Source organism: Panthera leo, chromosome C1 (assembly GCF_018350215.1).
Source record: "Panthera leo isolate Ple1 chromosome C1, P.leo_Ple1_pat1.1, whole genome shotgun sequence".
NCBI lineage: Eukaryota > Metazoa > Chordata > Mammalia > Carnivora > Felidae > Panthera > Panthera leo.
In genome coordinates this window covers 165159582-165184392 of record NC_056686.1, presented here as the reverse complement: position 1 = coordinate 165184392, position 24811 = coordinate 165159582, and the positions used below count along the sequence as shown (strand labels likewise).

Sequence of the window (24811 nt, the reverse complement as noted above, 5' to 3'; positions counted from 1 at the left end):
AAAGGTGGACTGTTCAACTATAGCACTAGGAAAAGTCTTAATGGCAAACAAAGTGGGAATGCATACTGACTTCTAAGACTTGTTGTTGAAGGGACTTGACAAGAGGTCATCGGAAAGCTAGAAGAAATTCGGAAACAAGATCAGGATTTCGTAGTGGAGTTGGAATGAAGTAAAAAGAATGAACCAGAGGTAGTCCAGGAGCAGACCTCTTTGAATGTTCAAGAATGCAAAATAATGTTCAAGAATGCAAAATGCTTTTGCCACTGAATTGTGAATATGAGTTACTTCATATTTCCAACTTCAGTTCCTCAATTGCAAGTAGAAATAATATTACCTACTACATGGGGTTGTTGTTAACCTTAATTAATTTATCCATTTATTTAAACACCGAATGTTTTTTGACTGTCTACTATGTGTTGGGCACTGTGCTATACTCAAGTGATATAATATTAAACAAAATGATCACTCTTCTTCCTTTATGAAGTTTACAGATTGGTCTTGTATAGTTAGGATTTTATAGTTAGGGATAAAATGAGATAATAAAGTTTTTTGTTCCTTTTGACTAGCGTTTCCACTTCCCCACTCTTGATATTGTATACTTGTATGATAGCAATTAAGAGTCAGGGATTGTGGGTTCTTACTCTAGCTTTAGCACAAGATTATGACAATTTCTCCTTGTGTTGCATCTTGTATCTTTAAAATGGGGACTTTGTTTACTCAGGAGCTTAGTAAGCAAAGGAAGTCTCTTGTTTTAACTTTCCACGTCTCTTTATCTTACCCAGACCAATCAAAGTGAATGAAAACAATGTAGTAATGTTAATAATAGATGAATCTGCAGATTCTAGCAACGCTATTTGCACACCAGTGCCATCTAGTGGAAAATGTATAATTTTTTTGAACTGCATTGACTGGGCAATTTTTATTCTTTGTAATACAAATAACAGAGTAATTTGTAATACAAATTAATGATTGATATTCTGAAAATTTGAAGCTGATAATTAGAGTAGTTCATTTTTTTCTTAAAGAAGAGATAAAAGATTGCATAAAACAAAACCAGGAACAGAAATATTGGGAAATGCTAAGAAAGCAAAATTTCTTTATCACTCAATCAAATGAAATACCACATATGTAAGCAAAATAAGAAATTTACTTTCTTTATTTTTTTAAATTTAAGTTTGATTTTTTTTAGTAATCTCTGCACCCAGCATGGGGCTCAAACCGATGACCCCTAAGTCAAGGGTCACATGCACTTCTGAACAAGCCAGCCAGGTGTCCTGAAATTTAGTTTCTTTATGTCTTATCATTTTAAGCAGCCTCCTTGAGATATAATTCATACATCATACAATTCACCCATTTAAAATGTTCAATTAAATGGTTTTTAGTATGTTCACAGCATCGTGCAACCATCACCACAATCAACCGTAGACGTTTTTTATCACTCAACAATAACAGTTTTGCCGTATTTCAAGTCATATAAAATCATATTTGAACATGAGTCACATGTAGCTAAAACAACTAAAATTCTGAGGTTTGAAAGAATGATTATTAATGGGTATACTATTAGAGAAAAGATGTGCTGTGCATTTGCAGATTAAATTTTTCAAGTCTTTAGGGGCGCCTGGGTGACTCAGTTGGTTAAGCATTTGACTTTGGCTCAGGTCATGATCTCATGGTTTGTGGGTTCTAACCTGGTATTGGGCTCTGTGCTGACAGTACGGAGCCTGGAGCCTGCTTCAGATTCTGTGTCTCCCTCTCTTTCTGCCCCTCCCTGGCTCACACTCAGTCTCTCTCTCTCAAAAAATAAACATTAAAAAAATTTTAAATTTTCAAGGCTTTAAAACATGTAACCTTTAATGCACAATTATTAGAATGATAAATATTTATGTTTATTTCACATGAAATCCAGTTTTCCCCTAAGTTTTTCTTCCAAAATTCTTATAAATTTCTTTTTTTAAAAACCAAGAGATGATATTGTAACTTACTTTTGAAATGCAAGGAGAAAATAGTAAATTCTTGTCGTTGTTTTCCAAAATTTCTAAAACTGTGATATAATTACAATATTTACTGATTATCAATATTAGTCTTCATACATTATATAAGTAAAAATGTTTTGCCTTATTTGAAATTTTTAAATAGGTTTTATCACTGATATTTATTGGTGATAAAGGTCCAGAGTCTCCATTTTTCCCAGCTGTAAGGCTACTGGCTACTGATAGTGTATTCATGCACCTAGCCTGTATGTGGTAGGCACTTGAGAAATGGTATACTCCTTCTTTTTCTTGAGTTTGTGTGTCTTTGTTTGAGTTTGAGAATAATATGTAACACCTGATATTCCCTCCTCCCCTGCTGTAGACCTGGTCCTTTTCATTCAACTTGATGACCTACATCTTTTAAATATGTTGATTGTAGAACAGACTCATAGGTACCACTTAGAATAGTTTCATTCAACCATCTGGTAATTGCAGCTATTTAAATTAAAATAAAAATCCATTGAGTTAATTAAATTAACTATAATTAAAATAATAAAAAGTCAGTTACTCAGTTGCATTAGCCATACTTGAAGTGCTCAAAGCTGCTTGTGGCTAGTGGACGGTGCCCACACAGAACACTTTAATCATGGCAGAAAGGTGTATTGTACAGAGTTCTGAAGAATAAGACTGTGGGTAAACCCTCCCACTTATCTAATACACAGAATTTTCACTATTACAAGTATTTTGATTGTTGAACAATTTAAAAATTATTTTGATATTCCTATTTCTCTGTCTCCTTACCACTCATGTCTCACAGACGTAATTGCATAACCACAGGTAAGCTACTTTCCCTTCTCACATTTTCGTAAATACAATTTTCACTTTCACACCTTTCTGCCTTCAATACCCTCATCATCTTGTAGCTTTTTCAGTCCTTCCTTCCATATTTCCCTTCCTGGCCCCTTCATTTCTCATTCTCTCTGTTTCTATTCATACTTTGTTCCGCATTTTTGGCAATTAGCAAAGAACTTGCAACCTTGCTGTCAGTTCTTATATTATTGTATTTTTTAAAATGTAGCTCATTTATTTAACTTAAAAATATTTTTTTAATGTTTATTTATTTTTGAGAGAGAGAAAGAGTGCAAGCAGAGAGGGACAGAGAGAGGGAGACACAGTATCCCAGGCACGCTCCAGGCTCTGAACTGTAACCACAGAGCCCAATGTGGGGCTCATATCCACCAACTGGCAGATTGTGACCTGAGTGGAAGTTGGGAGGCTTAACCGACTGAGCCATCCAGGTGCCCCTATAATGATTTAACTTTTAATGTATTTAAATCTTATCCCAGTTGAATTGTAACTCAGAAAATTGGAGCTGCAGTTCAGTTTTTGTCCAAGGTGCTTGGCACAGTGCTTTGCCCATAGTAAGCACTTGTTTTATTCTTTTGTTGACGCGATAGGATTCTTGCAATCAAATGCTAATGGACCATTCATAAAACATTGAGTTCCTATTTCAAACAAGAACTGGGACACATTGTCAATATACATAGATAATTTAGCTCTTCGATTAGGCAAAAGTTAAACAAAAAAATGGGCTTGGCATATCTGTGTTTAAGGAACGTTCACTCTTGTCCCACTTTGGTTCAGCCAGTAACGGCACAGCACGTACCAGTGTTTAAACTCCTGCGAGAGTTGCCACCTTGCGGGATATGGGAGCCAATCAGCAGTGCGGATGGAGCCTGGCCTGCCATTGGTTGGCGCCCACCGGAAGCACATGCCCGCTGGGCTTCTAGCTCAGGTGTTTGAGGCGCTACTGTGGGAAGGTCAACCTTAAACGTGCGGCGCGGGTTCTGGCCCAGCAGCGGCCTCGATGACTGCCAAGCGTTCGCCAGGGAGGTGGTAGGCGGAGCCGCTGACCCTGTGGTAGGTATGAGACTGGCTGAGAAGGAGTGGGCACCGCAGTCTTGTGATCCGAGCGCTCACTGGTTACGGGCGGATGCAGTTTGGGCTAGGGTTCACCCAAAGAGGAGTATCCAACCGTTCTGCTAGTAGGAGGCTCCCCTTAGCCCTAGCCTGGTGGCGTCTAGGTCCCTTAAGTGCAGCGTAAGACTGTTTCTAGTGAGGGGCCTCTCTGCAGCTTCTGTGATTTCTGTGTGGAACAGATTTTAAAAAAATTTTTCTTTTTCAACGTTTTTTATTTTTGGGACAGAGAGAGACAGAGCATGAACGGGGGAGGGGCAGAGAGAGAGGGAGACACAGAATCAGAAACAGGCTCCAGGCTCCGAGCCATCAGCCCAGAGCCTGACGCGGGGCTCGAACTCACGGACCACAAGATTGTGACCTGGTTGAAGTCGGACGCTTAACCGACTGCGCCACCCAGGCGCCCCATGTGTGGAACAGATTTTGACCCGAGCCCTCCACCCACGTTTGGCAGAAGTCAGCCTCAAAATGGGTGTGGTGGCATGGAAGAGCCCAGATTGGCAGTTTGGAAAGCTGGATTCTTACTCCAGTTTAGGGATTCAGGCATGGCAGATTCAAAGAGGGAAAGGCCATAGACATCTGGGGGTGGGGGTGGGGGGATGGGTTCATAGACCTGTAGTGATTTACCCAGGATCATTTCATCTTGATACGTTCCACTGCGGTACTTTTTCCGCTACAGCAGCAGAATCCCACTTTATCTTTTAGTCTGTGTAGTACTCATGCTCCAAATATTCTAATGAGTTCCTCCTCCCGCTTTATTGCTTCAGTTATGTGGGTTTTGTAAATCTGGAAAGCTTTATCCGTGCCTTGATTGTTCTTACCACATCCCTATTTTTATGGGCAAAATTGGAAATGGCAAATACCAGTATTTAAATGGTAAATACCAGTATTTAAAAGCATTTTACTTACTCCTCTTTAAGCATCTGCAGTGTATCATACATTTTGTTCAACACAGGGTTGCTTAGATGTTCTTAAAAGGGACTTGTTAAAAGAGATTTAAAATTGCTCTTCCTCTTATCTTTCACTATCTCTCTCCACTTCTTACCAACTTGTGACTTCAAATAAGCCACTTAACTTCTGTCTGCCTCATTTTCTTCATCTGCAAAAATAGATATTAGCGGTATCTTTCTCACGTTGTAAAAATATTAATAATATATAAAGCACTTAACTATGCCTGGCCCACAGAAGCATGTATGAGTTTGTTACTCTAATCCTATTTATCATTAGAATGACTTCATTCTTGGAAGAGCGATCATTCTCATACCAGGTGTCACATCTCTGCCCATTTCAGTAAAATTAGCGTGTAACATTATAAAAGTTTCAGGTGTACAACATTATATTTCTTCTTAGTAACTAAATGTTACTAGATGCAAAATGGATTCCCTTGATATCCTTCCTAGTCTTCCTGCCCCTCCCTTACTACTGTTGTGGAATCTATTGGTTTCAAGACACTTTGAAGGTACTGGCACACCAGTGATTGAAGATGGCAGCAGTGAATGTCTTAACTGTAGTAAATATTGGTAGTTTGAACAGTGACAATGGAAATTTTCTTATAAGTGACTTGCATGTGAAATCTATTTGAGGAAAGAGTGTTTTTTTTTCCTTTTTAAGAAAAATGTCTGATTTCCTGAGTTATCAGTAACATTTAATAAGAATCAACCTGATTTTTCTACTTTATATAAAAATTGGAAATGATTCTTTAGCTAGTACATAGATGACATTTTGTATTTTAAAATGAGCTTTATGATTATTGTGAATGCATTTTGCTAAAAGTCTGTAAGTTTGTATTTGTGACTAAAGTTCTTTTCTCTATGGACCCTATTTAAAGGCTCACTGAATTCTGTGACTATACAGAGACTTGATAGAACTCATATAAGTAGAAATTGAATGCAGTGTTTTGAGTGAAGTTTGAAATTTAAAAGTAAGCTTTTCCTGGGTAAAGTGAGTTTCCTTACTCTGCTTTTTATCAGATCGAAAACACTTATTAATAGCTTAGTTGTTAGTTGACCCAAAGAAAATTTCTGTTTTCCCTTTAGGTGTATTATTAACATTGTTTGGGGTTTCCACATAGATTTAAAAAAATTAGGGAGATACCAACTTTGCAGGTTACTGTATGGGAAGTACTAGCCTCTCTCTGAGTAATAGCTAACTTTACTTAAACAATACTGTATTTTTCAACATCAGAATGACACGAACACTTTCAATTTCTCAGTAGAGTTATAAAGAGAAAATGTGATTAAAACTGTACTGGCAGAGAATTAGGTATTTTCATGATTTCTTTAATAGTAACACTCATTTTAAACTCCATCCCCCACCTCTCGCACCCATTCTTCAAAGAGCAGGTAAATAAAACCTGGGTACTGCATCATTAGCATTTCAAACTACATTTTTTCCTTTTTTGTTGTTTTTGTTTTATTTTTATTTTTTTGATTTTATTTTTGATTTTTTAAATTTTACATCTGAATTAGTTAGAATATAGCACAACAATGATTTCAGGAGTAGATTCGTTAGTGCCCCTTACCCATTTAGCCCATCCCCCTTCCAAAACCCCTCCCGTAACCCTCAGTTTATTCTCAGTATTTATGAGTCTTTCTGTTTTGTTTCTCTCCCTGTTTTTATATTATTTTTGTTTCCTTTCCCTTATGTTCATCTGTTTTGTCTCTTAAAGTCCTCATATGAGTGAAGTCATATGATTTTTGTCTTTCTCTGACTGACTAATTTCACTTAGCATAATACCCTCTAGTTGCATCCACATAGTTGCAAATGGCAAGATTTCATTCTTTTTGATTGCCGACTAATACTCCATTGTATATATATATACCACATCCTCTTTATCCATTCATCCATCGATGGACATTTGGGCTTTTTCCATACTTTGGCTATTGTTGATAGTGATGCTATAAACATTGGGGTGCATGTGTCCCTTCGAAACAGCACACCTGTGTCCCTTGGATAAATGCCTAGTAGTGCAATTGCTGGGTCGTAGGGTAGTTCTATTTTTAGTTTTGTGAGGAACCTCCATACTGTTTTCCAGAGTGGCTGCAACAGTTTGCATTCCCTACAACAATGCAAAAGAGATCCTCTTCGCATCCTCGCCAACATCTGTTGTCGCTTGAGTTGTTAATGTTAGCCATTCTGACAGGTGTGAGGGAGTATCTCATTGTGGTTTTGATTTGTATTTCCCTAATGATGAGTGAAGTTGAGCATTTTTTCATGTGTCGGTTGGCCATCTGGATGTCTTCTTTGGAGAAGTGTCTATTCATGTCTTTTGCCCATTTCTTCACTGGATGATTTGGTTTTTGGGTGTTGAGTTTGATAAGTTCTTTATAGATTTTGGATACTAACGCTTTATCTAATATGTCATTTGCAAATATCTTCTCCCATTCTGTTGGTTGCCTTTTAGTTTTGCTGATTGTTTCCTTAGCTGTACAAAAGCTTTTTATTTTGATGAGGTCCCAGTAGTTCATTTTTGCTTTTCTTTCCCTTGCCTCTGAAGACATGTTGAGTAGGAAGTTGCTGTGGCCAAGATCAAAGAGGTTTTGCCTGCTTTCTCCTCAAGGATTTTGATGGCTTCCTGTCTTACATTAAGGTCTTTCATCCATTTTCAGTTTATTTTTGTGTATGGTGTAAGAAAATGGTCCAGGTTCATTTTTCTGCATGTCGCTGTCCAATTTTCCCAGCACCACTTGCTGAAGAGACTGTCTTTATCCCATTGGATATTCTTTCCTGCTTTGTTAAAGATTAGTTGGCCATACGTTTGTGGGTCCGTTTCTGGGTTCTCTATTCTGTTTCATTGATCTGAGTGTCTGTTCTTGTGCCAGTACCCTACTGTCTTGATGATTACAGCTTTGTAGTATAGCTTGAAGTCTGGGATTGTGATGCCTCCTGCTTTGGTTTTCTTTTTCAAGATCGCTTTGGCTCTTCGGGGGTCTTTTCTGGTTCCAAACAAATTTTAGGATTATTTGTTCTAGCTCTGTGAAGAATGCTGGTGTTACTTTGATAGGTATTGCATTGAATATGTAGATTGCTTTGGGTAGTATCGACATTTTAACAATATTTGTTCTTCCTATCCAGGAGCATGGAATCTTTTTCCATTTTTTTGTGTCTTCTTCAATTTCTTTCATAAGCTTTCTATAGTTTTCAGTGTATAGATTTTTCACCTCTTTGGTTAGATTTATTCCTAGGTATTTTATGGTTTTTGGTGCAACTGTAAATGGGATCAGTTCCTTGATTTCTCTTTCTGTCACTTCATGGTTGGTGTATGGGAGTGCAGCTGATTTCTGTGCGTTGATTTTATATCCTGCAACTTTGCTGGATTCATGAATCAGTTCTAGCAGTTTTTTGGTGGAATCTTTTGGATTTTCCATATAGAGTATCATATCATCTGCAAAAAGTGAAGGTTTGACCTCCTCCTGGCTGATTTGGATGCCTTTTATTTCTTTGTGTTGTCTGATTGCAGAGGCTAAGACTTCCAATATGGTGTTGAATAGCAGTGGCGAGAGTGGACATCCCTGTCTTGTTCCTGACCTTAGGGGGAAAGCTCTCAGTTTTTCCCCATTGAGGAGGATATTAGCGTTGGGTCATTCATATATGGCTTTTATGATCTTGAGGTATGCTCCTTCTATCCCTACTTTCTTGAGGGTTTTTATCATGAAAGGATGCTGTATTTTGTCAAATGCTTTCTCTGCATCTATTGAGAGGATCATATGGTTCTTGTCCTTTCTTTTATTGATGTGATGAATCACATTAATTGTTTCGCAGATATTGAACCAGCCCTGCATCCCAGGTATAAATCCCACTTGGTTGTGGTGAATAGTTTTTTAAATTTATTGTTGGATCTGGTTGGCTAATATCTTGAGGATTTTTGCATCCATGTTCATCTGGGAAATTGGCCTATAGTTCTCCTTTTTAGTGGGGTCTCTGTCTGGTTTTGGAACCAAGGTAATGCTGGCTTCATAGAAAGAGTTTGGAAGTTTTCCTTCCATTCCTATTTTTTGGAACAGTTTCAAGAGAATAGGTGTTAACTCTTCCTTAAATGTTTGGTAGAATTCCCCTGGAAAGCCATCTGGCCCTGGACTCTTGTTTTTTGGGAGATTTTTGATAATTAATTCGATTTCCTTACTGGTTATGGGTCTGTTCAAATTTTCTATTTCTTCCTGTTTCAGTTTTGGTAGTGTATATGTTTCTCGGAATTTGTCCATTTCTACCAGATTACCCATTTTATTGGCATATAATTGCTCATAATATTGTCTTATTATTGTTTTTATTTCTGCTGTGTTGGTTGTGATCTCTCCTCTTTCATTCTTGATTTTATTTATTTGGGTCCTTTCCTTTTTCTTTTTGATCAAGCTGGCTAGTGGTTTATCAATTTTGTTAATTCTTCCAAAGAACCAGCTTCTGGTTCTTTCATTGATCTGTTCTACTGGGTTTTTTTTGGTTTCAATGGTGTTAATTTCTGCTCTTATCTTTATTATTTCCTGTCTTCTGCTGGTTTTGGGTTTTATTTGCTGTTCTTTTTCCAGCTCCTTAAGGTGTAAGGTTAGGTTGTGCACCAGAGATCTTTCTTCTTTCTTTAGGAAGGCCTGGATTGCTATATGGTTTCTTCTTATGACCTCCTTTGCTGCGTCCCAGATGTTTTGGGTTGTGGTGTTATCATTTTCATTGACTTCCATATACTTTTTAATTTCCTCTTTAACTTTTTGGTTAGCCCATTCATTCTTTAGTAGGATGTTCTTCAGTCTCTAAGTATTTGTTACCTTTCCAAATTTTTTCTTGTGGTTGATTTCGAGTTTCATAGCGTTGTGGTCTGAAAATATGCACGGTATGATCTCGATCTTTTTGTACTTACTTAGGGCTGATTTGTGTCCCAGTATATGGTCTATTCTGGAGAACATTCCATGTGCACTGGAGAAGAATGTATATTCTGCTGCTTTAGGATGAAATGTTCTGAATATATCTGTTAAGTCCATCTGGTCCAGTGTGTCATTCAAAGCCATTGTTTCCTTGTTGACTTTTTGATTAGATGATCTGTCCATTGCTGTGAGTGGGGTGTTGAAGTCTTCTACTATTATGGTATTACTATCTATGAGTTTCTTTATGTTTGTGATTAATTGATTTATATATTTGGGTGCTTCCACATTTGGCACATAAATTTTACAATTGTTAGGTCTTCTTGGTCTATAGACCCCTTGATTATGATATAATGCGCTTCTGCATCTCTGGATACAGTATTTATTTTAAAGTCTAGATTGTCTGATGTAAGTATGGCTACTCCGGCTTTCTTTTGTTGACCATTAGCATGATAGATGGTTCTCCATCCCCTTATTTTCAATCTGAAGGTGTCTTTAGGTCTAAAGTGGGTCTCTTTCTTATCCATTCTGTTACCCTATGTCTTTTGATTGGAGCATTGAGTCCATTGATGTTTAGAGTGAGTACTGAAAGATATGAATTTATTGCTATTATGATGCTTGTAGAGTTGGAGTTTCTGGTGGGTTCTCTGGTCCTTTCTAATCTTTGTTGCTTTTGGTATTTTTTTATTTATATATACGTATTTTCATCTTTTCTCCTCAGAGAGTCTCTCTTAAAATTTCTTGTAGGGCTGGTTTAGTGGTCACAAACTCCTTTAATTTTTGTTTGTCTGGAAAACTTTTTATCTCTCCTGCTATTTTGTTTTTTTTTTTTTTGTTTGTTTCTTTTTTTGTTTTTTTGTTTTTTTTTTTTAATTTTTTTTTAACGTTTATTTATTTTTGAGACAGAGAGAGACAGAGCATGAACGGGGGAGGGGCAGAGAGAGAGGGAGACACAGAATCGGAAGCAGGCTCCAGGCTCTGAGCCATCAGCCCAGAGCCTGACGCGGGGCTCGAACCCACGGACCGCGAGATCGTGACCTGAGCTGAAGTCGGACGCTTAACCGACTGAGCCACCCAGGTGCCCCTCTCCTGCTATTTTGAATGACAGCCTTGCTGGATAAAGAATTCTTGGCTGCATGTTTTTCTGATTCAACACACTGAATATATCCTGCCACTCCTTTCTGGTCTGCCAAGTTTCTGTGGATAGGTCTGCTGCAAACCTGATCTGTCTTCCCTTGTATGTTAGGGACTTTTTTTCCCTTGCTGCTTTCATGATTCTCTCCTTGCCTGAGTATTTTGTGAATTTGACTATGATATGCCTTGTTGATGGTAGGTTTTTGTTGAATCTAATGGGGGTCCTCTGTGCTTCCTGGATTTTGATGTCTGTGTCTTTCCCCGGGTTAGGAGTTTTCCACTATGATTTGCTCACATGACCCTTCTACCCCTATCTTTTTCTCTTTCTCTTCTGGGACCCCTATGATTCTGATGTTCCTTTTTAATGAGTCACTGATTTCTCTAATACTTAAGTCGTGCTCTTCTGCCTTAATCTCCCTCTTTTTTTCTGCTTCATTATTCTCTGTAAGTTTGTCCTCTATATCACTGATTCTCTGTTCTGCCTCATTGATCCTTGCCACCGCTGCATCCATCCATGATTGCAGCTCAGTTATAGCATTTTTAATTTCATTCTGGCTATTTTTTACTTCTTTTATCTCTGCAGAAAGGGATTCTAATCTATTTTCAACTCCAGCTAGTATTCTTATCGTGGTTCTAAATTCTGGTTCAGACATCTTGCTTGTATCTGTGTTGGTTAAATCCTTGGCTGTCGTTTCTTCGTGCTCTTTCTTTTGGGGTGAATTCCTGCTGAATTCTGTGGTTCAGGTTGTGCAGATTGTTGTGTTAATCCTCCAATCAGTTTTCTAGGTGTGTAGGATGGTTTAGTGTTGGTCTGGCTGTATTTCATGGATGTGAGACACACAAAAAACTTCCATGCTGTTCTGCCATCTTGGCTCCTCTCCATATTTTTTCCAAGTTGAAATTATTTCAATTTTTACATAATTGTAGTTAGAGGAGGCATTTATTTAGTTATGCAACAAAGTTTTGGGTACTTTTAACCAAAATATCTTTGTACAAATTTTATTGTATGTGTCTATCACTGTATAATAAAATAAAATCTTCCCTATTTTCAACTGTATATTTTGCACTGCATTGGTGTTGAACACATACAAATGCTGACTGAACTCAATATTACTTGATTGCTTTGAGATAATGCTTGGTCTAACATGGTAGATGTGTTTATAGCTGAAAGTAAAGTAAATGAGAAATTATGTGTTACATATAGCCTGCTGTGGCCTCATTCTTTTCTGTATGATTTTTAATTTTACAGTTTTATCTATTATTGCAGGCATATAAGTGCTTATAATATCACAATTAAACACCTTTCCACTTTGTTCTATCCTTATTTTTAAATGAGGGGATACCAAATTAGAAATATATGCTTTGCATCATGTTTTGCACATGCCCTTTTTGGAAGTGAAAATTAAAAATAGAATATAATTGACCTAGATAAATCACTATAGTTGTGTGAAGGCTGAAGTAAAACCAGGCTTATACCATAGTATAAGTTCCTGAAGTAGCTATAGCTAGAAATTTAAAATAAACCTGTTACATGAGATGATATCTTTATAAAATTAGGTGCTACAGTGTATTTGGTTTTGAGCAGTCAGACTTTAAAGGATGCATACTTTAAATTACCTTTTTTAATATAATTAGTATTCATTTTAAAATGGTGGAATTTTTTTTCCCAGTTTTGCAAATCTGATATATATATATATACACACACACACACACGTTGGTGTGTGGTTTAATGTTTCATTGCAGGATAGAAGGGGAGATGCTAAAGCAGGTGAGAAGATCTTTATTCAGAAATGTGCTCAGTGCCACACAGTGGAAAAAGGTGGAAAACACAAGACTGGTCCAAATCTCTGGGGCCTTTCTGGCCCTGGACGAAAAACAGGACAAGCACCAGGATTTTCTTTTCCGATGCTAACAAAAACAAAGATAAAAACTAGGCAGTTGTGGGAGAGAACTAGAAACTTTGTAGCAAAGAGAAAAGACATGATTTGATATAATTCTCTAGTTTGCTGCATTAAAAATAAAATCATCATGTTTATATTACTGAAATACTGGTTTATATCATAAGATCTATGTTTAGATACCTGGTTTCTTTTTGATCACACAGGTTTTTACCTATTACAAGGTATTTCATTTTATGCAGTACATCCATGTTGAAAAGCATGAGCTAAATTAAAAAGATCAAACCATATTTTAATGGCATAATGGTAGTTTTCTATTTGTAGTAGTGATTTCTATTTGTAGTAGTGGGAGGATGTTATAAAATAGTTTGAAAAAGTATATTCCGTGATTTCTTTGTTGGTGGAAGGTGGGTGGATGGCAGTTAACATGAGAAAGCATTTTAGGGTTAAAATTGAAAATGGTTAGAAAAGACTATAATATCTTTGCAAAGAAATTTGTTATTCCCAGATATATATGTACATACATACATATCATTAACATTTACCTCAAAAATAGGGTACAACTCAAAATAGACTGTAACTCTATTTTGAATTGTTCTTGGAGGCTTGCATTTCTTACTGGCCCAAATTCAGATCAGTACAACACTACTGTTAGGAAAGGTTTTTATTTTATTTTGTTTTTGTTTCTTTTTATTCTTTTTATTGAGGTGAAATTCACACCTCATAGCATTAGCCATTTTTAAAATTTATTTACTTTTATTTTAGAGAGAGCTTGCACAAGTCAGGGAGAGGGGCAGAAGGTGAGAGAGAGAATCTTAAGCAGGCTCCACGCTCAGCACAGAGCCTGACCCCAGGCTCAATCCCATGACCATGGGATCACGACCTTAGCCAACATCAAGAGTCAAATCCTCAACCAACTGAGCCACCCAGGTGCCCCAACATTAGTCTTTTAATTAATTAATTTATTTATGTTTGTTTATTTTTTGCGAGAGAGGGAGAGAGAGAACATGAGTGGGGAGGGACAGAGAGAGAGGGAGACAGAGGATCCAAGGTGGGCTCTGTGCTGATAGCAGTGAGCCAGACGCAGGGCTCAAACTTACAAACTGCGAGATCATGACCTGAGCCGAAGTCAGACACTTAACTGACTGAGTCACGAGACGCCCCAACATTAGCTATTTTAAAGTGTACAAGTCAGTAACATTTAGGGTATCACAATATTGTGTAATCAACACCTCCTTGTAGTTTCAAAACTTTTTCATTACTCCACAAGAGCTCCTGTACCCATTAATCACTCCCCATTTTCTCCTACCCTTAATCAACCTCTAATCTGCCTCCTATTTGTATGGATTTGCCTACATAGTCTTAAAAAAGAAATCATAAAATATGAGCTTTTGTATCTGGCTTCTTTCACTTGGCATGTTTTCAAGGTTCACTGAAGTTGTAGCATGTATCAGTGCTTCGTTCCTTTCTGTGGCTAATCATATTCCATTGAATGTATATATCACAATTTGTTTATCCATGTATCAGTTGATGAATATTTGGATTGTTTCCACCTTTTGCCTCTTGTGATAGTGTTGCTATGAATATTTGTGAATAAGCATTTGTTTGAGTCCCTGTTTTCAGTTCTTTTGTATATGTATATGTATATGTATATGTATATGTATATGTATATGTATATGGTGGGTCATTTGTTAAATCTATATTTAACTTTTTGAGGAAATACCAAATTGTTTTCCACAGTAGCTTTGCCATTTTACATTCCCATCAGTAATGTAGAATTCCTGTTTCTCTATATCCTCTCCAATGCTTGTTCTTTTCTTTTCTTTTTAAAATTGTCATCTTAGGGGCACCTGGGTGGCTCACTTGGTTAAGCTTTCAACTTGGCTCAGGTCATGATCTTGTGGTTTGTGAGTTCGAGCCCCACGTCGGGCTCTGTGCTGACAGCTTGGAGCCTGGAGCCTGCTTTGGATTCTGAGTCTCCATCTCTCTCTACCCCTCCCCACTGTGCTCTGTCTCTCTCTATCAAAAATAAGTAAAATGTAAAAAAATAAATAAATAAAATTGCCATCCTAGTGGGTGTGAAGTGGTATCTCACAATTTTGCTTTCCATTTTGTTAATGAATGATGATGTTGAACATGTGTTAACGTGCTTTGTTAAAAAGAAAACCACAGACCCAAAATGGAGTCACTTGTGGTAGGCACAGGACACCAAACCATGGCTTAGTACCTAACCTAATTGTAGTTTCAACCTTTGCCAGGAATGTAATCTCAACCAGTTAGTCTGGAATTTCCTGGTGGGCACTGGTAAGGTAATCCACCTGGTTTGTTCCCCAAAAGGAGGTGACCTTTCCTGAAATAATTCTTCCTTGTTGTTGTTATGACTTCCTTTTCCTGCCTTTAAAAACCTTTCTCTTTCTGTTGCCCTTTGAACTCCTTTCTACATGCTGCCTGATTCATAAATCATTGAATAAAGCCAATTTGATCCTTAAATTCACTCAGTTGAAATTTTTCTGTTTAACAACTTGTTGGCCATTTGTATATTTGGAAAAATGTGTATTCATGTCCTCTGCCTATTTTTTATTTGAAGTGTTTGTCTTTTTTCTTGTAAGAGTTCTTTATGTATTCCTGACACTAAACCCTCATCGAATAGGAGATTTTCAAATATTTTCTTTTATTCTGTAGTTTGTTTTCATTTGGTTGATAAGGTCCTTTGACGCACAGAAGTTTTTAATTTGCATAAAGTCCATTTATCTATTTTTTTGTTGGTATTTTCTTGGTACCAAATCTACGAATCTATCACCAAATCTAAGGTCCTACTAAAGATTTACCCTTGTGTATTCTTCAAATACTTTTATAGTTTTGGCTCTTATATTTAGATGTTGACCCATATTCATTTGATTTTTGATAGTGAGGAAATAGTTCAATTTCATTCTTTTTCATGTGGTTATCTAGTTATCCCAACTCCATTTCTTGAAAGATGATTATTTCCCAGTTGAGTGGTCTTGATACCCTTGTTGAAAAACAGACTGGCCATATATGTTGGGGCTTGCTGCTGCATATTCAATTCTATTTTTATTACTGTTTTTATTACTGTAGTTTTGTAGTAAGTTTTGAAATTAGGAAGTGTGGAGCCCTCCAGCTGTGTTTTTCTTTTTTGATATTATTTTAACCGTTCAGGGCCTTTTGCAATTCTGTGAATTTGCGGATCACCTTCCTCATTTCTGCAAAAATTTTGGAATTTTTGATAGAGATTGCATTGTATCTATAGATTGTTTTGGGGGTATTGCCATTTTAGCAACACTAATGTTCCAATGTATGAACATGGGATGACTTTCCATTTATTTAGGTCTCTTTTCATTTCTTTAAGCAATGTTTTGTAATTTTCAGTGTATGAGTCTTTCACTTCCTGGGTTAAATATTTCCTAAGTATTTTATTATTTTAGAAACTATTATAAATAACATTGTTTTCTTAATTTTCTTTTTGGATTGTTCATTGCTTGTATATAAAACACAACTGACCTTTGTATGTTGACCTTGCACCCTGCTTTGCTGAATTTGTTAGTCCAGTAGATTTTTGTGGCTCCTTTGGGATTTTCTATATTTAGAATCATATCACCTGTGAATAGAAGTGGTTTTACTTCTTCCTTTCCAATTTGGATGGCTGTCATTTCTTATTATTCCCTAATTGATCAGGCTAGGACTTCTAGTGGAATTCTGAGTAGAATTGGTAAAAATGTTCCTGATCTTAGAGGGAAAGTTTTTAGCTTTTCACCTTGGGTATGATATTATCTGGGGGTTTCCAAAAATCCCTGTTTTCATGTTAGGCAACTTATCTTTTATTCTTAGTTTACAGAGTGTTTATGTCATGAAAGAATATTAGAATTTGTCAATTTTTTTTTCTGCAGGTATTGAAACAATCATCTATTCTTTTTCCTTTTGCTCTATTAATGTGTTATGCTAAGGTAATTGATTTTCTTATATTGAATCATCCTTGCATTCCTGGGATAAATCCCATTTGGCCATAGTGTATAATTCTTTTAATGTGAGTTGGATTTAGTTTGCTAGTATTTTGTTGAGGATTTTTGCATTAGTGACAAGAGTTACTGGTTTGTAGTTTTCTTGTGGTGTCTTTGGCTTTGGTGTTTGGAGAAGTTTAAAATACAGATTATTGCAACTGTAAGTACTCTTCATACATGATTTGAATTTGGTATTTTAAAATTTCTTAATCGGTTTTATAGTGCTTGTATTGTGCTTATTTGAGCTTTGTGGACTATATTGTAGGAGAAGGGTTTAAAAAGAGGAGTTGGCATTTTGTGCACAATGTTTTTTGTTTGAGTGCACATGTAATAGCTTCATTTTGTCAAAAGAGGGATTCTGCTTATTTTAACCTGTGTTAATATTTCTAGTAAGATAGTGTCTTGGGTTGGTCTTAGCCTATCTATAGTGATGTTATTGACTAGAAATGCCTGGGGACACTCACCTGGGCCCATACTACTTGTAGTGAGCCCCTACAGACATCTCCCCAACCAAAGTTGGTGATGTGGCTGGACCAGGCCTTGTGGTTCTTACTATGATGGCAAGACACACCTCATCAGCAACTATCAGGGAACTTTGAAAAGACAAGATTTATTACTCACAACTCCTGGAGGTTAGATGGCATGCCTGGGACCACCCAGTGAGGTTGAGAGGAGAGAGAGCACGCGAGAGAAACAGAGAGAGAGCAAGCTAGTGAGCAGGTCTAGCGTTCTGCTTTTATTGGAGTCAAGGGTGGGGTGCCTAGGGTTTTGCAGGTTCACTCTTTATTGGTGAATTTAAAACATAAGGGTGGGAATTAAAGCATGGGAAGGGGAAAACAAGCAGTCCTCAAATGTAGTTATCTAAGTCTACCAGAGCTTTCTAAAAAGGGGGGTTAACTTCATGGGTAGAGGACCCTGGCTGTTTATGTACTCACGTAACTGGCAATGTGTTTACTCAAACTGGATGTTTTTGAAGTGGATGCCATGGTAAACAAAAATTTAATGTCAGGCATTTATATTATAGTCAAAAAAGCTAATTGTCAGGTGCTTACACTGCAGATAGGTGAGATACAGTGAAATTTTTGTTATTTAGAATATTGGGAAAAGGGACCTGTGGATACTCAAATGGTTTGGTTAAAACAAAATTAGCACATGCAGGGTTTTCACAGCTTTTTTGGTGAAAATAAGATTTTTTTTTGTCTTTCTGAAATGTTGGGAACAATACAGTTTAGTAGGATGGAGAGCTAGCAAAACCCTTGGTCCCAGACTTCTCTTGGGTTTCCAAGCAAACCAGGGTAAAGTGGGGTGGAGAATATATGTAAACACTTGAGGACTATATTGGATTCTTAGGGCTGCTGTACCAAAGTACCATAAATTGGGTGGCTTAAAATAGCAGAAACTTATGTTCTCACAGTTCTGGAGGCTAGAAGTACAAAATCAAAAGTACAAAATCAAAAGGCTAGAAGTACAAAATGTTTGCAGGGCCATACTCTCTCTGAAACCTGTAAGACAATCCTTCCTTGTTTCTTCCTAGTTTCTGGTAATTTGTCATTTATCTTGGTGTTTTGGGTCTATAGCTGCGTAACTCCAATGTCTGTCGTTTCATGATCCCTGTGTGTCTCTGTCTTCACGTGGCTATCTTATAAGGATACCAATCATATTAGGTTGGGAGCTCATCCTACTGCAGTATGACCTCATTTCAAGTTACCTAATCACAGCTGCAGTGACCGTATTTCCAAACAAAGCCATATTCTGAGGTAGTAGGGGTTAGGACCTCAGCGTATCTTTATCCAGAGAACACCCATATATACATATAAAATAAATACATAGATAATGATAAAAATTTATATTAAAACAAAATACAATAAAACTTAATCTTTGGTCATGGGTGCTTTAGAATCTTTTTAAACATCATTGTAATTGTTTTTAACACAATGTCATTGTGTTTGTGTGTGCAAAAATACTGGTTAATAGGTATTCTATAATAAAGAATTTGTCTGGTCTTTGTTCCAGGTTCCTAGATGGGAATCTGAAAACCTTAGAATTTCCCAAGTGATAGGAGTGTTTCTTTTATGCAAGTTTGGGCCCTGGGACCACCACCTGAGTTTATGCTAATGAGGGGACTTATGGTAGGCTCCTGGATAGTTTCTGGATGGGGGTGGCCAAGCTTGAAAGACCAGCTATGTGATTAGAGAGTTGGAGCTTTGGGCTAGGTGATATCAGTCCAACTTCCAGGGTTAGGGGATAGTTGCTGCAAATTGAGTTCTGTCGCATGGCTAATGTTTCACTAGGTATTCTTTGTTTTTTTTTAAATGTTTATTTATTTTAAGAGAGAGAGGGAGAGAGTGTGAGCATGGGAGAGAGAGAGGGAGAGAGAATCCCAAGTAGGCCCTGCACTGTCAGAGTGGAGCCTGATCTGGAGCTTAATCCCACAAACCATGAGATCATGAAATCAGGAGTTGGACACTTAACTGACCAAACTGCTTAAGCACCCCTCAATAGGTATTCTTACATAATAAAACCCCCATAAAAGCTCTGGACACTTTAATTGGAAGCTCTGGTTGAGGTTCCTGATTGGTGAGCATATCAGTGTAGTAGAAGAGTGATGAGTCTTGATTCTCTAGGGACAGGACCCAGAAACTCTGTGTTTGAGACTTTCCCAGACTTCATTATATGGATCTCTTTATCTTGCTGGTCCTGATTTGCATCCTTTATGTTAAACCTGTAATTAAAAGTATAGCGTTTTCCTGAGTTCTGGAAAATTGTTCTAGCAAGTTATCAAACTTGAGAGGATCCTGAGAACCCTCTAATTTATAGCCAGTTGATTAGAATTTTGGGTGGCCTGGGACCCCAAACTTGTACCTGGTATGTGAAGTGAGGGCAGAATTGCTGGGGACTCTGGAGTCAGTTTTCATTCCAGGCAATAAGTGTCAGAGTTGAATTGCATTTATTGCAATAGGATTTCTCATTGATAGACTGTTGAATAAATAAGTCTGAAACTTAGATTTATTATTTGAATGTGGTTCTTTAGTTTTTAAAGTAACATCTTCCTATAGTGTCATTTTATTATTTTATTATCACATTATAAGAGCACTCAACTTTTGAGTCCTAACTTGTAGACTAGTTATAACCTAACATTTATTTCTCTAGCTGCCAATTTTATTGCTTGTTAGCATTGATTACAAATAATATTAAAACTTACTACAAATATATCTCTTATTATAGATTGTTGTGAAAGATTAAAAGCTGCATAGAAGGTTTGGCTTTAACATTATTTAAGAATTAGAAATAAAATTTCCCTAAGTCAGATCAGTTAAGTAATATTTGTGACTTATTTGGGGATATAATATTGCTATTTGTTTTACTGGTTACATAAGAATAATAAGTAGCAGAATGAAATTGGATTCCTATATTATACCACTTATAAAAATTAACTTGAAATGGGTAAAAGACTTAATTAAATTTAAGTCTTGAAATTATAAAACTCCTAGAAGAAAACATCTTATTTTTAAAAAATTTTTTAAAGCTTTATTTATTTTTGAGAGAGAGAGAGAGAGAGAGGGAGGGAGGGAGAGCAAGCATGAGTGGGGGAGGAGCAGAGAGAGAGGGAGACATAGGATCTGAAGTAGGCTCCAGGCTCTGAGCTGTCAGCACAGAGCCCAATGCGGGGCTTGAACCCACAAACCGTGAGATCATGACCTGAGCCGATGTCGGATGCCTAACCAACTGAGCCACCCAGGTGCTCCAGGAAAAATCTTCTTGGCATTGATCTTTGTAATGATCTTTTGGATATGACACTAAAAGCACAAACAACAAGAACAATAATCATTAAGTGGGACTGCGTCAAACTAAAAAGCTCCTGCACAGCAAAAGAAACAGTCAACAAAATGAACAGCAACCTATGTAATGGAAGAAAATATTTGTAAATTATATATCTGAAAGTCTTTGTAAGTTATATGTACACAATTGGGAACTAAACCCCAGCACACAATGGGCAGGGGTTGATATTCAAAATCTATAAAGAACTGATGCAACTCAGTAGTGAAAAAGCAAACAATCCAAATAAAAAAATGGGCAGAGGAACTGAATAGACATTTTCCCAAAGAAGGCATATAAATGGACAACAGGTACATGAAAAGGTGTTCAATGTCACTAATTATCAGGGACATGCAAGTGAAAACCACAGTGAGATATCACCTCATGCCTGTTAGAATTGGTATCATCAAAAAAGACAAGAAATAACAAGTGTTGGCAAAGGTGTGGAGAACAGGAAACACTTGTGCACTGGTGGTGGAAGTATAAATTGGTGCAGCCATTATGGAAAACAGTGTGGAGATTCCTCAAAGATTAAAAATAGAACTACCATATGATCTAGTAATCTCATCTCTTGGTATGTATCCAAAGGAAATGAAATAGGATCTGGAAGAGATATCTGCCCCCCACGTTCACTGCAGCATTATCCACAATAATACTGGTTAACAACCTAATTATTTATCATCAGATGAATAGAGAAAGAAGATTGTGGTAAATGTATATACATTGGAATATTCAGCCATGAGAAAGAAGGAAATCCTGCCATTTGCAAAAGCTTAGATGAACCTTCAAGGCATTATGCTGAATGAAATAAGCTACAGGAAAAAATACTGTTTAATATCAATTATGTGTGGAATCTTAAAAAGTCAAACCCAGGGAGTTTTAGGAAAATGGCAGAGTGAGAAGATCCTGAGCTCACCTCATCCCATGGATACACTGAGATAACAGCTATATCTATGCAAATAACTCTGAAAACAACCTGAAGATTGGCAGAACAGACCTTCCACAGCTAATCATAGAGAGAAGGCCACATCAAAAAGGTTAAGAGGAGTGGAAACACAATTGGGAACTAAACCCCCAGCACACAATAGGCGAGACATCACAAACACAGAGACGTGAGAGGATCAGACTCCACACCAGGCACTCCTGGCACAGAGGACTTGAACTGGAAGACAAATCCCCATAATATCTGGCTTTGAAAATCAGTGGCTTAATTCCAGGAACTTCAACTTCAACAAAGATGTTTAAAACATAAAAGAAGCAGAGCTGAGAATTCAATAATTGAGATTTAAAAAATGCACCAGAGGGAATCAAGAGCAGATTAGAGGAGGCAAAGAACTATCAGCCATCTGGAAGACAGGGTGATGGAAAGCCACTAAGCTGAATAGCAAAAAAGGCAAAAGAATAATAAAAAATGAGAATAGGTTAAAAAACCTCTGCAACATCATCAAGCATAATAACATTCACATTATAGGGATTGCAGAAGGAGGAGAGAGAAAGGGGTAGAAAACTTATTTGAAGAAATAATAGCTGAAAACTTCCCTAACCTGGGGAAGGAAACAAACATCCAGATTCAAGAAGCACAGAGGGCCCCTAACAAGATGAACCCAAGGAGGTCCACACCAAGACACAAAATAATTAAAATGGAGACAAGTGCTGATAAACAGAATTTTAAAAGCAGCAAAAGAAAAGAAAAACAGTTACATATAAGGGAAACCTCATAAAGCTATCAGCTGATTTTTTTCCGCATAAACTTTTTAGGCCAGAAGGGAGTAGCATGATGTATTCAAAATGCTGAGAGGAAAAAACCTACAACTAAGAATATTTTACCCAGTAAGGTTATCATTCAGAACAGAAGGAGAGATAGTTTCCCAGACAAACTCGACTGAAAAAAAAAAAAGTTAAAGGAGTTCATCAGCACTAAACAAGCCTTATAAGAAGTATTAAAGAGAATTCTTTAATTGAAAATATCATAATTAAAAATTATGACAGGAAAAAATTTCAGAGGTAAAAGGAAACATATAGTTGAGGTAGTAGATTAATCACTTGCAAAGCCAGTATGGAGTTTAAAACACAAAAGTAGTAAAAATCAATTATGTCTACAAAAACTAGCCAAGAGATACACAAAGCAAAAATAATATGACATCATATATGTAAAAACATGGAGGAGAGAGTAAAAATGTAATGCTTTTAGAATGTGTTTAGACTTAAGGGACCATCAACTTAATATAGACTGCTATACACATAAGCTGTTCTGTGTGAATCTAATGTTCTGTCTGAATTTGTGGTAACCACAAATTAAAAACCTGTAATAATGCACAAAATAATAAAGAGAAAAGAATCTAAATGTAACAGTAAAGAAAGCCATCGAACTACAAGGGAAGAGAGCAAACAAGAAAGGAATAGAGAAGACCTGTAAAAACAACCAGAAAACAGTGAACAGAATGGCAATAAGTATGCAGCCAATCAGTAGTTACTTCAAATGTTAGTGAACCAACTGCTGCAATCAAAAGGCATACAGTGACTGAATGGATAAAAAAAATTAAGACCCACTTATATGTTGCCTACAACAGATACTTTATTTAAAAACATTTAAAAAAAATATTGATTTATTATTGAGAGACAGAGAGACGGAGCATAAACATGGGAGGGGCAGAGAGAGGGGGAGACACAGAATATGAAGCAGGCTCCAGGCTCTGAGCTGTCAGCACAGGGCCCCAAGCGGGGCTTGAACTCACAAACTGCAAGATCATGACCTGAGCCAAAGTCGGACGCCCAACCGACTGAGCCACCCACGTGCCCCAAGAGATACTCACTTTAAATGTAAGGACATACACAGACTGAAAGTGGAGGGTTGGAAAAAGATATTCCATGCAAATGGAAATCAAAAGGCAGACTGTGTTTTCTTCTTTAATCCTGGCTCCTCTGACCCTTCGTGGTGTCAAATTGAATTTAGGAAGATTTTCACAGGCAGCTTCATAGTCAGAGGACTATGACTTACCCCTTAGGATTTACCACCTACTTTGGAGAACTCTTCTTTTGAGATCATTAATGACAGATGTCCTCTTAACTCCGTCCAGGTTTTATATTTTTGGTAGTCTTCTAATTATATTAAGTTTGATAAATTTTATCAAAAGTGAAGTTAGTATTTCTGTCTCTCTTTGTCCATATTCTTTTTGACTGGTTTTAGAAGGGAAAAAAAGAAGAGACAGCCTTTCAGTCTCATTATAAAACTGGATTCCTGAAACCATAGGTTTTTGATAGAGATTTGGGTAGAGGCAACTTGTTATGATTGGAAGAAAAAACATGAAAATGAGTTAGCAGTCACCATTCTTAACTCTAAATAGTCTGTATCTTAGGGCAAGTTCTTCTTCTCTCTTTGGGTCATTTATTCATCTTTAAAATGAGGGGTTGGATTAATTTCTAAGGCCTCTTCTAGAAGGAACTTTGATTCTAGGAGAATAGGGTACTGCTTATGTCCAACATGTCTGGGGTTGGAAGTTTATTCCTGTACCTTAGGCCATGCTAAATAGCATGTGAGTATTAGATTTCTATAGGGAACCCTAAGACTAGAACACCAAAGACTAACTTTGGAATTTTCTTGCAGATCAGAAACTGTAAGTATTCCCAGTTGTAATAGTTTTCCTATTGAATCCAGGAATAATCTTCTGTTCAAATATGTGGGTCACATCTGAAAGTAAACCTTACAAATTTAACTACACAAACTTAAAACTTATTTTCACCTCTGTAGGTATTATCTGGGGAGAGGAAACTCTGATAGAATATTTAGAGAACCCAAAGGAATATATCCCTGGAACTAAAATGGTCTTTGCTGGTCTTGAAGAGTGAGAGAGAAGATCTTATTCAGTATTTGAAACAGGCAACATCTTCATGAAATGCTCTTGCACCTTAAAAATACCAGTTATAAACCAATAGTTCCAGTTTCAAATATTGCATGTTTAAGGAAGTCATATTTGATCTTTTTTGATCAGCCTGTAGTAAGTTTAACATTTAAAAATAAAAGTTGATGGAACGCCTGGGTGGCTCAGTCGGTTAAGCGTCCGACTTCAGCTCAGGTCACGATCTCATGGTCCATGAGTTCGAGCCCCGCGTTGGGCTCTGTGCTGACAGTTCAGAGCCTGGAGCCTGCTTCG

The 24811-nt window shown here is 37.0% G+C and overlaps 2 protein-coding genes across 4 annotated transcripts in view; both read left to right on the top strand.

The window, feature by feature from the left end:
- The first annotated feature begins 3595 nt into the window (after positions 1–3595).
- PDE11A (phosphodiesterase 11A) overlaps positions 3596–24811 on the top strand; it is a 411234-nt gene continuing 390018 nt past the window's right edge. For 2 of the 3 annotated variants that reach the window (XM_042949239.1, XM_042949237.1), the window contains exon 1: positions 3596–3890. The gene's annotated coding sequence lies outside the window, so the exon portion shown is untranslated. The remainder of the gene's footprint in view (positions 3891–24811) is intronic. The other variant, XM_042949238.1, reaches the window with a different exon arrangement.
- On the top strand, positions 12076–24552 carry LOC122226034 (cytochrome c 2-like). The gene is given in 4 exon segments (XM_042948673.1): positions 12076–12105; positions 12674–12852; positions 24407–24496; positions 24498–24552. Coding segments are annotated over 4 exon segments (354 nt in total).